The sequence below is a fragment of the Diabrotica undecimpunctata genome, chromosome 6 (assembly GCF_040954645.1).
Source record: "Diabrotica undecimpunctata isolate CICGRU chromosome 6, icDiaUnde3, whole genome shotgun sequence".
NCBI classification, from domain to species: domain Eukaryota; kingdom Metazoa; phylum Arthropoda; class Insecta; order Coleoptera; family Chrysomelidae; genus Diabrotica; species Diabrotica undecimpunctata.
In genome coordinates this window covers 123,737,666-123,752,161 of record NC_092808.1, presented here as the reverse complement: position 1 = coordinate 123,752,161, position 14,496 = coordinate 123,737,666, and the positions used below count along the sequence as shown (strand labels likewise).

The window sequence follows — 14,496 nt, the reverse complement described above, 5'->3', positions numbered from 1 at the left end:
AAGAGTCCATCCGCTATTGACTTAACCTTTTGTACACAAGATATTTCAAAATTTTTTACTTGGAGAGTCCTACAGGACCCTCATGGATCCAATCATCTTCCGATTATCATTAACATGGAAACAGATCATATAACTTCATTTACAGCTCAAAACTATCACAAGATCTGGAATCTTAACAAGGCCGATTGGAAATTATACACATCTGTACTAGAAGCTGTAAATCCTCCTGGAAACTATCAAACTCTAATAGCAAACATTAATAAAGCAGCCAATTTAGCAATACCAAAGTTTTCATCTAACGGAACACATAAGAGACGAATTTCGAACCAATGGTGGTGTGAAAGTTGCAAAACCGCCGCTGATAACCGAAAAATTGCATATGCAAAATATAAACAAGATCCTACAAGAAATAATTTAGTTGAATTTAAGAGACTTGACGCTGTCGCAAAAAAACTTTTCAAACAAAAGAAAAAACAGAATTGGGTAGAATACTGCGAAAGCCTAAATTCAAAAACACAAATCAGTGAAGTGTGGAAGAAAGTAAACACTTTTAAAAACCGCAAACAGTCCAACAAGATTCCAATAGATCCAGAATCCAGCTGGCTAGATGAATTTCATAAGAAAATATCTCCACAGTGGGTACCTTCACAACATCTTCCAGAATACAGCGGAACAGTGTCAAGAGATAGGTTTGGCTTAGAAGAACCATTTAAAATGTGGGAGTTAGAGCGAGTACTTAGTCAACAAAATAGCAGTGCTCCAGGTAAAGACAATATTTCATATTCCATGATATACCATATTCCTCACCACTATAAAATATCATTATTAAATATTTTTAATGACATTTGGAATGATACGTCACAAATTCCAGACAGCTGGAAGGAATATATTCTAATACCTATTAAAAAACCTGGTAAGCCAGAAAATTGCAGTAGATCATATAGACCAATATCCTTAGCCTCTTGCTTCCTAAAGACGTTAGAAAGGTTAATAAAAAATAGAATTGAACATTGGTTAGAGCAAGAACATATTCTCCCAAAATCTCAGTATGGATTTCGAAAATCAAAATCAACCCAAGATGCCATAACTGCCTTAGTCTCATCCATACTAATAAACTTTACTGATAATATGTATACTATGGCTGCTTTTCTTGATGTCTCCTCTGCATTCGATACCGTTAACTTGGACATTATGCATAAAAAGCTATTAGACATCGGCTTCCCCATCACCATAGCTAGTTTTCTGAGGACATTGTACACTAATAGATCAACTTTTTTAAAAATCAACCATTCCATCTCTCCACCACGTCTTACGAATATAGGAATTCCACAGGGTAGCATATTAAGCCCAATACTATTTATTTTATATAATATGGATATAGAAAATTGTATTAATAGCCCAACAAAAATTATTCAATATGCTGATGATGTAGTAGTTTACACAGCCCACAAATCATTGGATATATGTAAAAATAATTTTGATCTCTCAATTAAAGCTGTTCTTAATCACTATGAAAATATTGGTTTAGATATATCAGAATCTAAAACTGAAATTTGTATTTTCTCTAGAAAACATCAAATTCCACAAGGGCATCTGGAAGTAGGTCAAATTCAGTTCCCTATTAAAAATTGTATAAAATATCTCGGTACTTATTTAGACAGAAAACTCCTATGGAAGGATCAAATTCATCATGTCATAAAAAAGTCTGAAAATGCAATGAACATTCTAAGAGCCTTTTGTAGAACTAACTGGGGCGCTGATCCAAATGTAGCACTTTTATTTTACCGTACTATGATTCGTCCCATTTTCGATTACAGTTGTCATTTATATGGAACTGCCGCAAACACACATTTAAATAAATTAGAAATACAAAAAAATAAATGCCTTCGGCTTTGTCTTGGATATTTGAATTCAACACCTGTTAATATAATGGAAGTTGAGGCGATAGAACCACCTCTGAAATTTCGACGGGAGTTTTTAAGTGATAAATTCATTACTAGAGCCATAGGGAAAAATACTAACTATCTACAGGATATTCATATTTTATCAATTTTAGATCTAACTCATAAATATTGGACAAAGAAAAAATGTTCTCTTCTGGTAAATAGTTACCTGAGGATATCTCAATACCGACATACTTTCTATACGTATGAAAATCAAGTTTCACCTATGTATTCCCATATATTAGAAGAGCTTTTTTCGAAACATATTAATACCTTTTTTATGGACAGTAATTTAGATCCAGTCGCTTTTCAATCATTTACACGGCATAAATGGCCAAACTATCAGTTTTACTTTACAGACGGATCTAAAGTACAAAACAAAGTAGGATGTGCATTAATTAATGTTCAAAGCGGATTTAAAAAATTATTGAAATTGCCAGCTGAATCATCGATATACACTGCTGAAATGACAGCGATTCTTCTTGCATTAAGGCATATACATAGTAACGAACCCTACAGCTGCATAATATTTACAGACAGTAAGAGTGTCGTCGACAGACTAACAAACGTACATAGGTCCAAACAACTAAATCATATAGAACTAGAAATTATGACTATTTACAATAAAATTACAAATTTAGGGAAAAGCATTATTATATCATGGATAAAGGGACACGCGGGCATTAAGGGCAATGAAATAGCAGATAGCCTAGCCAAATCTGCCCTAGACATAGGCGAAGAAGCTCCCTTGAACTTACTCCCCTTTTCAGACATTGATATAATTAGTAAACAGCATCAAAAAGAAAAATGGCAAACATATTATCGAAACACGAGAACTGGAAATAATTACAAACAAATGCAGCCTGAAATACCCATAAAAAGATGGTTTCATACTCTATCAAATCGCCATTTCATAAGGGTTATAAACAGATTAAGATCTAATCATGCTCTTACCCCCCTTCATATGTACAAGTTGGGTCTCGCGGAGTCACCTAATTGCAAGTGTGGAAAAGAAGGTAACTTATTACATATTTTTCTTGAATGTTCCCACGAATCAGTAAACATAAACAAATTTTATGATAATCTTATTATATTAAAAATTCCACTTCCCGTCTTCCTGAACAATTTGATTTTCTCTAGAGATATCAATATATTAAAAATGATTTACGAACATATCAAAAACTGTAAATATAAATTGTAGCTTAAAACTAACTTATATTTAAGTAAATATTGTATTATAGCAAAAAAAAAAAAAAAAAAAAAAAAAAAAAAACAAAATTATATATAAAAAAAAAAATTAAAAAAAAAAAAAAATCATAAAGAAATAAAAAAAAAAAAAAGATGTAAACCTCCGAGATGTTGAATCGGGTTATGTCTTAGCGCAGGAAAAAAAAAAAAAATTAAAAAAGAAAAAAAAAAAAAAGAATTATTACTAATTACTAATTATTAATTGTTAATTGCTAATTATTACTAATTGCACGTTAGATTGTACGGATGATTATATGTTTATTCCCCTAATTGTAAAAAATTCCTCTGATTGTAAAAATTGTTTGTCTTTAAATTTGTCTGGCTAATTGGCTCGGCCAAGGCCATCAAACTGAATAAAAAAAAAAAAAAAAAAACATGATTAGATTGGCGAGTACTAGTGGTTTTGCTAATGCCGGAGGCCTAGCTATTCGAGACACATTAAAAGAGTATTTTTGTTCCCAAGTAGGTGAAGTATCTTGGCAAAGAGTTATCGTAAATTGTACACAATAGTAGTTTATAAAAAATAAAAGTAATAAGTATACTTACTGGTTTTATTCACTTTTTCGGCGATCTCCTTCCAAACAATTTCCTTCATACGTGAATTTTTATAATTCGCATTTTTGCAGTCGAATAAACATGGATATTTAGACACTAAATCAATAAAATAGTCACTTTCTTCGTTTGTCAACACCTCCATCTTGTCCAACTTCACGACGGCACTAACAGCAGTACTGTGTTTGTTGAAGTGTGTCGTCTGTCGTCGCGCGGCACATCATCTGACGTTCTACCGCGCAGCAGTTGCAGTCAGATGTCGGAATCGCTCTCATACAAATTAATACTGCAAAGTAGTGACGTCTGCCGTCGCGGCAACTGCAATTGCCGTCTGCAGTCGTTGTCGGAATCGTACCTTTAAACAACTTATTTTAAAAGGTATGAAGTTAATAACTTCATATGAAGTAACGAAGTATGGATGGATTCAACAAAACGATAAGCTACAACCGACTACGACTTTTTAGAAGAAAATACTGCGATGGAGTATTTACAAAAGAAACAATTCCTGCACAGGAATTTTTGTACTATTTGTCCAAGCATCACTTCCGAATTGGACTGCTGTGATATATGTACATGTTCTAAATCATGTTACAATATAAGTTACGTTCAAGAAGAAAAGTTAAATTATTTTCAATTAAATAAGGATTTTCCAGAGCATAAATTGTTCGATGATTTTGTAGTCTAGTATTTTAAGCATTAGTTAATATAATTTCTTTTAATTATTTTGTTCTAATGTTAATATATTATTGTAATAATAAAGAAAAGCTATTATCTATTAGAAATCAAGTAAACTATTTCAAAAATTACTTTAACAGCGTTAATTGACGAAGATAATTAAAAATTACATTATATTACTAACACTCTTATCAAATAAGTATATTATTGACGACATATTATCATACTTTCTCACCGAAAAGAAATCATTTTCCTTGCATGTATTACACATACTACAAATAAAGAGGTTGTCATGTGTCAGGTCTTTTCCTGGTGAGAGGCAAGACTTGGCATCGCCCATATCTCATCAGGAAGGGATTCGACTAATGGGTAGACCAAGTCTACACCAAACACAACGCGTCCCAATGGCTGATAGGATAAGCGATTCCAGTAGGAGGGAATAGTAGAGTAGGGTAGAGCTTATTATGCATATCTGCTGAATAGGCACTAATATGTACCCAAGGTTCAAGTAGACATGAAATGACATATTTGAGGTCATTTTATACGAGGTTTTCCTCATTTTCTATAGACCTCTCTATTTTATATAGACCAAGACAATTTATTTTCTTTCTCAAATGTTGTATTGAAGGGGCTACTACAAAATACAAATAAAAAGTTTAAACCATGAGAAATTGCTTGGCTACATTACACCAAATTGTCAGTTATAATTCCAAGAAGTATTTTTTTTAAATGGACAAAAATTATATAGTTTGCAATATAAACTAAAACGTTTATATGAAAATCCTTGGTCCATAAGGGCATAGAAAAAGAAAAATTTATTAGAAATCGTCAATTTACTTGATAAAGATGCTCAACAATTTTATCACAATCTTGCTGTTCACAAAGTTATTCAAAAAGACTCTGATCAAGATGTAGACCTGTACATTTCTTCAGAAGACGAAGATGATATGTAACTATTATTAGGTATATTTCGAGTTCTCGATAACCGGAACGGGCACCACTAACGCGGTCCGTACGTCCGGGACGTCGGGGGGCAGATGCGGCGATGGGAATGACTGGAAATTATACGAGGAGCTGATTAAATGGAGAGTGAGCATAATGCAGGGTCAATCACCGACGGTGGAAAGCCTGGAGAGTCATTAAAGAAGCGATGGAAGGAAGCAAGATAGGTCGCCAAGATGTCAACAGGATGCCATACTGGTGGAATGCGGACATCGAGGCACTAAGAAATGAATGTATAGCAATGAGAAGAAGGTTAACCAGAGTAAGAGGCAGAGCAGGAATCAACCCTGAGGTCATCGAGGAGATCGAGGAAGAGTACCGCGCAAGGAAGAGGAAACTTTACAGGAAAATCCGTACAGAAAAAAGAAGGCACTGGAAAGAGTTGTGTGAAAAGCTGGATGAGGACATCTGGGGTCAGGAATACAAGATGGTCGTGCAGAAGTTCCATGCGTATTCCTTCTTACGAAATGCCTATGGACAAGAAGCTTGAGGTAACACGAGAGCTCTTTCCGGAGGACAGATGGCATGGTGTATGGAGGGATGAAGGAGCTGAGCGGGCTGTACCCTTTGCCATGGATGAATTTGTCGAGGCATTGGGTTCACTCAAGACGCGTAGGTCACCCGGACTGAATCAGATACCACCTGATGCGGTGAAGCGCCTAGGACGGGCGGAGCCTGCGTGGCTTCTGGAACACATGAATGCACTGCTGGAAGCACAAACCTTTCCTGAGCCTTGGAGGACATCGAGGTTAATACTGCTCCTAAAGGCTAGGGAAAAGTATCGCCCCATCTGCCTTCTTCCATGCATCAGTAAGCTGAATGAAAGGATGCTGCGAGTACGCATAGACGACATGATTGAGAGGTCAGGTGGTTTATCTCGGAGGCAATTTGGTTTTTGTGAAGGGAAAAGAACGATTGATGCAATCATGAGTGTACTCGAAGCATTGCGCAACAGAGGGGATGAACATCGCTGGGCGACCCTGCTGTTGTTTGATGTTAAAAATGCATTCAATACGCTGCAGTGGAACGAGGTAATGAAGGCAATGGAGGAGAGAGAATGTCCTGGTTACCTGATGAATGTGGTGGCGGAATATGTGTCCGAGAGAAGGATTATGGTGGAAAAGGGCACGATCGTGGACGTGACAGCCGGGGTACCCCAGGGATCTGTCTTGGGCCCGATGCTATGGAACCTGGCACATGACGGGATTATGCACTGTGAATACAGAGAGAGTACAACTCCCTTCGCGGATGACCTCGCTGTACTGGTAGTGGCCCAGGATGAGTCAGATCTCAAATACCGGGTTCGGAACGCAGGCCGCGTCGTAAAGAAATGGACGACGCAGCACGGACTGAAACTTGCGGCAGAGAAAACCGAAGCCATCATTCTAAAGGGAAAAAGGAACAGGCAAAGTGTTGAATTACAATGTGCGGGAGCATGTCTAACACTCAAGGAACAAGTAAAGTACCTAGGAGTGACATTGTACCAGAATGGAAAATGGAGGGAGCACGTGGAAAATGGTTCGGAAGGCTGCTAATAGTGCGGCTGCGTTGGGGAGGGTGATGCCCAAGATTGGGGGACCCAAATCCGAAAGGAGGAGGGTCATACACGGTGTTGTACAGTTGATCATCCTCTACGCGGCACCAGTCTGGAGCGAGGCGGTAGAGATAACGGCCTATAGAAGGCTCGTAACACAAGTGGACAGTACAAGTCTGTTGCGAGTGGCATGCTCCTACAGGACTGTGTCTGCGGCAGTCTTGTGGACCATCGCTGGATGTGTTCCGTTGCATGTATTGGCGGTGGAAAGAAAAGAGCTCTATGAGAGAAAAGCACCAAACCTTACTATGACCGAGAGAAGACAGGAAAGGGAAAGGTCAATTGAAAGATAGCAAAAAAGAATGGAACAACACGGAGGATGTGGCACAGCGGACGAAAATGCTGATCCCGAACATAAGTGGACTGGTCCATAAATTAAACTTAATATAAATTAAAAATTGCAGAATTCATAAAATAGTATGTATAATCAAAATGTACAAAAGCGTTGTCTCTTTATATTTGAAGCATACAACATATCCATTATAAAAACACCCCAACACTGCCAAACCAAAATATTTTATTTCATGTTTGACATTTGCGGCTATATTCAGCTTGTACTTTCGGTAAACTCAACCGAAAAATCATATTTCAAAATACTCAACAACCCATCAAGAATATTCGATGAAGATGAGACGTGCTTCTTATTTTGTCCAAAGACAGACAAAGTTATTGCACCTCGAGAAACAAAAAATGTTTACCAAGTAGGTACACCAAGGAGCTGCAAAAGCAAATTTAACCATTTTATTTACTTTTTCGGCTTCTGGTTTAATAATTCCACCTATGATTATTTATCCATATAAAAGGCTACCAAGTAATATAGTCAGTCGCGTTCCAGAAGATTGGGGAATTAGTGTTAGTGATAATTGGGGTACCTCAAGGTAGTGTCTTAGGACCCCTTTTGTTTATATTGTATTTAAATGATATAAACTTGTTTGTTAAATGTGATTTCTTTAATTTGTATGCAGATGACACCCTACTTGCATGTTTTGATTCAAACTTAGAAAATGCTGTATCTAAAATGAACTCAGCATTGCAGTCTGTTAATAAATATTTAAAGATCAACAAACCAAAGTTAAATGTGTTAAAGACAAAGGCTATGATAATAACAACTAAATACAAATACTCAAATATTGATATTAATACTATTAATCTTCAAACTGACAATGACAAAATAGAAATCATTACAACAATTAAGTACCTTGGTTTTCAATTGGATAATTTATTGTCTTTTAATGACCATTTTAATCACCCATTAAAAAAGATTTCTAAAAAATTATACTTTTTTTCAAGAATATCTAAAAATTTGTCAACTGCAACTAAAATTACAGTTTTTAATGCAATTATTCAACCTCACTTCGATTTTTGCTCGTCAGTTATTTTTCTCTTCAATTTAAATCAATCGGCCCAGTTGCAAAAATTACAAAATTGTGGAATGAGAATCATTATTGGTGGAAACAGATATACACCTATAGCAACAATGCTTAGCATGCTGCAGTGGGTTTTAGTTCAACAAAGGGTCTTTTACCTTACAATGTTGTTCATTTATAAAATTCTAAATAATTTGGCCCCTGCTTACTTTTGTGAGTTTATTACACCGAATTGTGATATTCACAATTACCCTACTCGAGGTAAGTGCAATTTACACATTGTGAAAACAAAAAGGACGGCTTCAAGAAACTCTTTGTTGTTTAAGGGTGTTGGTCTTTTTAATAAGCTTCCTCAAACAGTTAAAAGTTGTTCATCTATACAAATGTTTAAAAGCAAATTAATGGACCATATTAAAAGCACCAATAGTTAGGTAGTTGTTTTGTTGTCATGTTTTATGTTATATATTATTGTTTTATATTTTTTAATAAGTGTAGATACTATATTTTAAGTGTAATTGTTATTTTTATCATATATGAATGTTATAAATTTTTGAATCAATAAACTTCTAAAACTTTATGGCTATTAGGCTGAACTTTACTATGAGTATGTGTCTAATATTTTTAATAAGTTTTTGACCCAAAACAATATTAAAAAACCTATTATTTTATTTGTTGATGGACACAAAACTCACCTCACTTATGAATTGAGTAAGCTGTGTACCAATCTACAAATTATTCTTATTTCGTTGTATCATGTTTTTTTAAACCATAAAGAATAGTTGGAAGAAGGCTACTTTAGAATGGCGAAGAGAAAAACCATTTGTACAATTAACAAAACCAGAGTTTGGGCCTATTTTACAAGAGTCAAAGCATGCAGCCTTTTTACATGTAGCAGTATTTATTTATTTATTTATTAACGGGATACCACCCAATTCAATATATACACAAAGTATTACAAGTATTATCTAGTGATACAATAATTACAAAGATATAGCAAATATGTATGAAAAGAATTGGCAATGCAGCCATATAGAAAAAAAAAACAAATATTAAAACTATATAAAGCACATAGCAAATACAAATCACATAAAATTACAAAATTTTTTTTAAACGCATTCTACAGACATTTTCCGAAGCGCACAGCAACAAATCAAAGTCTATTCTATTTCCATTTAGAATGATTCTACTCAGTGGAGAATGCCTACCAAAATTAGAGCGATGAAATTTAATTGCAAAATTATGAGATGTTCTAGTAACTCTAGAGGGAACATTAAAGTCGATTAGAGACAGTAGTTCATTGCAATTAATTTTTGAATTCAGTAGTTTATGAAGAAACAAAACATCAGCATACATCCGTCTGGAAGATAGCCTAGGAAGGTTTAATGTATTTCTAATTTCTGAGTAGGAATGGTCGCTTAAAGGTTTGTGTAATTTAAAACTTAAGTACCTAATGAATTTATTTTGGACTTTTTCAAGCTTGGCTATATGGACTTCATAAGTGGGTGACCAAACGACTGAGCAATACTCAAGAACAGATCTTACTAGGGAAATGTAAATCAGTCTGATGGAATTAATGTTATGCAAACATCTAGAGGTTCTAATAATGAAGCCTAACATTTTAAATGCCTGGTTATTCACATAATCAAAATGAGCGGAAAAATTTAGTTTGGAATCTAATTGAACACCTAGATCTCTTACAGTTGAGACAGCCTTCAGTGGTTCTTCAGCTAATTTGTAATTATAAGAGAGGTTGTTAATTCTTCTACAGAAACTAATAAAGTGACATTTTCCAACATTAATGCTCATTTGGTTCCAATTGCACCATGCCATAATTTTGTTAATATCAATTTGGAGTTTTTCACAATCTGAGACGTCTTCGACAATTCTATAGATTTTTAAATCATCAGCAAATAGCAAAAATTTAGAGTTAATTTGAGATTTAATGTCATTAACAAATATATTAAAAAGGAAAGGCCCTAAGTGGCTTCCTTGTGGAACACCAGATGTTACGGAGATCTCACTAGATTGAAAGTGTTTGCAGTAATGCAATTGATTTTACAAAATGTTTAAGAAAACAACAAAAGGCCGAAAAATAGACTTCAATGTTTAAAGAAGAGGGTTATTTATCTTATGCGGATTTTTGCGAAATAGTAGGATCAGAAAAATTGCAAGGATTGAAAGATTATACTGATCCGAAAACTGATGCAACATTTTCAACTACTCCTAAAAATATGGAAAAAAATTCTAATTGCGAACACAGAAGAAAATAATTTGGGTTCCGAAAACAACTTGGATTTTGTTGCAGATACCTCTATGATTACTATAGAGGAAATTGATTTAACTATGTTCCAATATTTGACGATAATATTGTAATACCTCAGATCACAGACGAAATTGATATAGCCAGTACACCGATAATGATGGATGATGATATTGCTATTCCAGGAACTTCAGCTCAAGCTTACCCATATGAAAGTTTATTTGATTGTAGTAATTTTGAAGATATTACTGATACAAATGAAACTAATTTTGTAGTAAAGCATTCTAATAAGCATAATAATAATCAACCAAACTGTGTTTCAAATACTAGCTTGAGCATAGAATTTAAAGATTACTTGATGTGGCCAAAAACTCCTGAAAGAAAAGGCAAGCTTCAGACTGAAAGACTTTCTTTTGTTACCACATACCATACATACTGTATGTATGGTTTGTGTTTGTTACCACATCAAGTGGTTAGAAAAAAATTTATGAAGAAAAGCAGAGGGATAAGACAGAAAAAGAATAGAAAAAACAAGAAAATAAAATAAAGAAAAAAGAAAATAAAGTGAAAAAAGAAGAAAATAAGTTGAGAAAAGAACAAGATAAAATGAAAAAAATAGTGAATAAACCCAAACATATTAGAAATATTTTAAAGGAGACAGCAAATAATAACCATTCAATACCAACACAAATTTTATTCAGTTCATTGCCAACAAATAATAAAATTTTAAACAAAGGAATATACTTTAGTTGTACAAAAAAATTTTCATTGATAAATTTTGGAATACAGTGTCAAAAATGTTCAAGAAGATACCATTGTGGTTGCCTAAAAAAAAGCCAAGACCTATAAAGACTTTTATGTTTGTAAAGTGTGTACCACACGTGGCTTGGCATCTTAAGTTTTGAGTAGGTACGTTATGTCTACCTATATAATTTATATAAATATAACCTATGTTTTTACATTTTATATTTATATTTTTCATTTTTGTTTGTGTTTGGCTCATTTTTATTTATTTCTTTTATTTTTAATAAAAAGTTATATTAATATTTGTTATTTTTTAAACAATATACCTAGGTACCCACTAAACCGTAAGGATGTGCATATCTGAATTTAGGTGCTAATAACTGGAATCCTTGGTATGCCAACAACTAGACTCAAGTGGCAATAACTGGTGAAATAGACTGATTCTCAAAAAACAATTTATATAAAATAATTCAGATGGTATTTGAATAAAAAGTCATCAGTATTATAATCTAAAAATACTACCAAATCTATAAGTAAAAATACAACTAACAATGTTTTGAATACTGTTTTTAAAATACAGATACCTAAAATTTTTTGCTTACCTAAAGTGCCAATACCTAGGTACTTTACCCTTAGGTCAGAATACTCAACAGGGTACTTTTTTTTTTGTTTTCCTAAACTATTAGACTGACAACATGAATGAACAATCTTTACATAAAGAATATCTGCTTACAGACCCAGATAAATCAATGATGAACAATAAATAAAGGAAATGAAAACAAAGACTTCCTACAATATACAAAAAAAAATTATTATTATACAATTATTTAAAAAAGGTAAATACAAATAGAAACTTATACCTATATTTCTTTTATCCAATTTATGTAAGCTATTCAGAAAAATGATAACTAACACCAAGATGTACATGTATTAACGACTGGAACAAGATGGATTGGTTTGGAAAACATTTTATCATCATACCAAAGAATATAGACACTTATTCTTTGATCATACTAACTCATATAAATGCATATCTACATTCCTTGATCATACTGTGCAAATTTTAATAGAACAATACATGGAATATAATGTGCATATTCACTATTTATTCATTGACTTTCAGAAGGTTTTGGAACAATACAGTTCCAATCTCAATAAAGTTATGGATTAAATAATGTATTCTAATCATTACCAACAATATATGAAAAACGCAGCATTATGAACTTAATTTGCAGAATATTTATTATTGATTTGACTTCCTGTCTCACCTGATTCATTTTCCTCCGGTTCGGCCTTTAAGTCTTGAAGATCTGTTGATGTCCATAGATGATTCTCTATATATTTTTGGTCATCTTCTGCAAACTCTTCCTCCTTTTTAACTTTAACTTCCTTAGCTAAGAAAAAAATATGAAAATTTAAAAATTCCAATGCTCATAAATGATTATATCACATTGTTTATTATTTATTTTTATTACTTCTCATCTCACCTAGGTCACCTTTCTCTGGTTCAACTTTTAAGTCTTGGAGATCTACTGATGTCCATAGATGACTTTCTATACATGGTTGGTCATATTCAGTAAACCCTTTCTTTATTTCAATATTATCTTCCATAGCTACTGCTACTAAACGAATTTAATGAAAATAATAAACAAATATGGCGTCTATACTAAAACAATTTTTACTTGAAGGATTTGAAGTGGTTATTTGGCAACATCGCACTTAAAGCGACGAAATCATATCCACTTATCAATTTTGCAGAGGCGTACCAAAATAAAAATTTTATTGTTTATTTAAACACATAATTACGTAAAAATTGTGTCTTTTGACAGGTATCTTAGAATTTTCAAAACAAACAAAATAAAGTAAAAATTTATTGTTATTATAGAGTACCTAATACAGTACTTCAAAAAATAGAAAACTTTACAAAATAAATACTTATTTTTTTATTAGACTAAACAATCTGAAATTTTAACATACGAACTCGTCGTTAAGCTTCATTCTCTATACTAAACGTTATACATATTTGTTTTTTTTTTTAATTGATTTTCAAGTTTTATTGTGTTTATTTGTTTTATATTACATATAAATTAAAATTAAGTTAAACTATTAAACTAACGTTGTTAGTACGTTGAAGAAGTTTTATTTTTTTTATTATTATTGTTTAAACAACCCACATATATAGATAAACAAATTAGGTGATATTAACACAAAAAACTGAATGTTTCACCACAAAATTTATAATAACAATATAATATACAAAGTCTTTACTTAATGAATAAATAAAAATCTCATTCGCTACGTTTTGAAGCACACAGGATAGCAAACTCGATTAACACAGCAACATAATCAACATGAACACAGATTGATAGAGCATTTAACTTGGCGTCATTAAAGTTGTTTCTGGGCTCTGGGTTACGTCCAATGACGTATAATATACGTCATTGGTTACGTCCACAGGTGTGTGAGAGAGATGCAAGAACATGCTTGTGTGTCTTGAACAAGTGTGCACTGCAGACTGCAAATTGCATAACTGCAATGTGCAATGTGGGTAGTGTATTCTGTGGTGCAACAAATATTGTTAGAAATTAGACGCACCCAATGACGTCTACCACACCGCACGTCCCACATTCGTCACTATTCGTGCCTCGGGCACAGTTTAATGCTAAAAGACATGATACTATGACTAACAAGATAGGATCTTCCCGTAGCACAAAATCGGTCGTGTTCGCGCATGCCGTCATTGGAGACCAGAATTTGAATTCTTGTTAAAGTTAAATGGGATTTTTATGCAGTCTATGATAAAATTATTCAATTAGCAAAATAATAATATTAAATAAAGGTTTAATAATTACAGTAATCGTACACAAAAGGATATCTTCAAACTATTTATTAAAAATTATTTCTTGACACATACAAAAAATTGACATTACGAACGTGCAAGTCTCCAATTACGTCACGACTTATGCGCAATATCTTATCTTCTTAATCATAGTATCATGCTAAAAGATTCCTCGGTCTCGGAGAAGTATCTTCTTCTTAAAGTGCCTATCCGTTCCGGATGTTGGCGATCATCACGGCTATCTTTACTTTATTTATTGCAGCTCGGAACAG

The 14,496-nt window shown here is 33.3% G+C and overlaps 1 protein-coding gene across 3 annotated transcripts in view; it reads right to left on the bottom strand.

Moving 5' to 3' along the window:
* The window catches only part of LOC140443813 (radial spoke head protein 9 homolog), a 65,354-nt gene extending 52,226 nt beyond the window's left edge, over nucleotides 1–13,128 (bottom strand). Inside the window, exons 1-2 of one of the 3 annotated variants that reach the window (XM_072535269.1) lie at nucleotides 12,873–13,128; nucleotides 12,654–12,779 (exon numbers count right to left, since the gene is read on the bottom strand). In XM_072535269.1, coding sequence (XP_072391370.1) covers nucleotides 12,654–12,779; nucleotides 12,873–12,996 — 250 coding nt within the window. In that variant the 5' untranslated portion in view covers nucleotides 12,997–13,128. The remainder of the gene's footprint in view (nucleotides 1–12,653; nucleotides 12,780–12,872) is intronic. The other 2 variants (XM_072535273.1, XM_072535272.1) reach the window with 2 other exon arrangements.
* Between the last annotated feature and the right edge of the window lie 1,368 nt (nucleotides 13,129–14,496).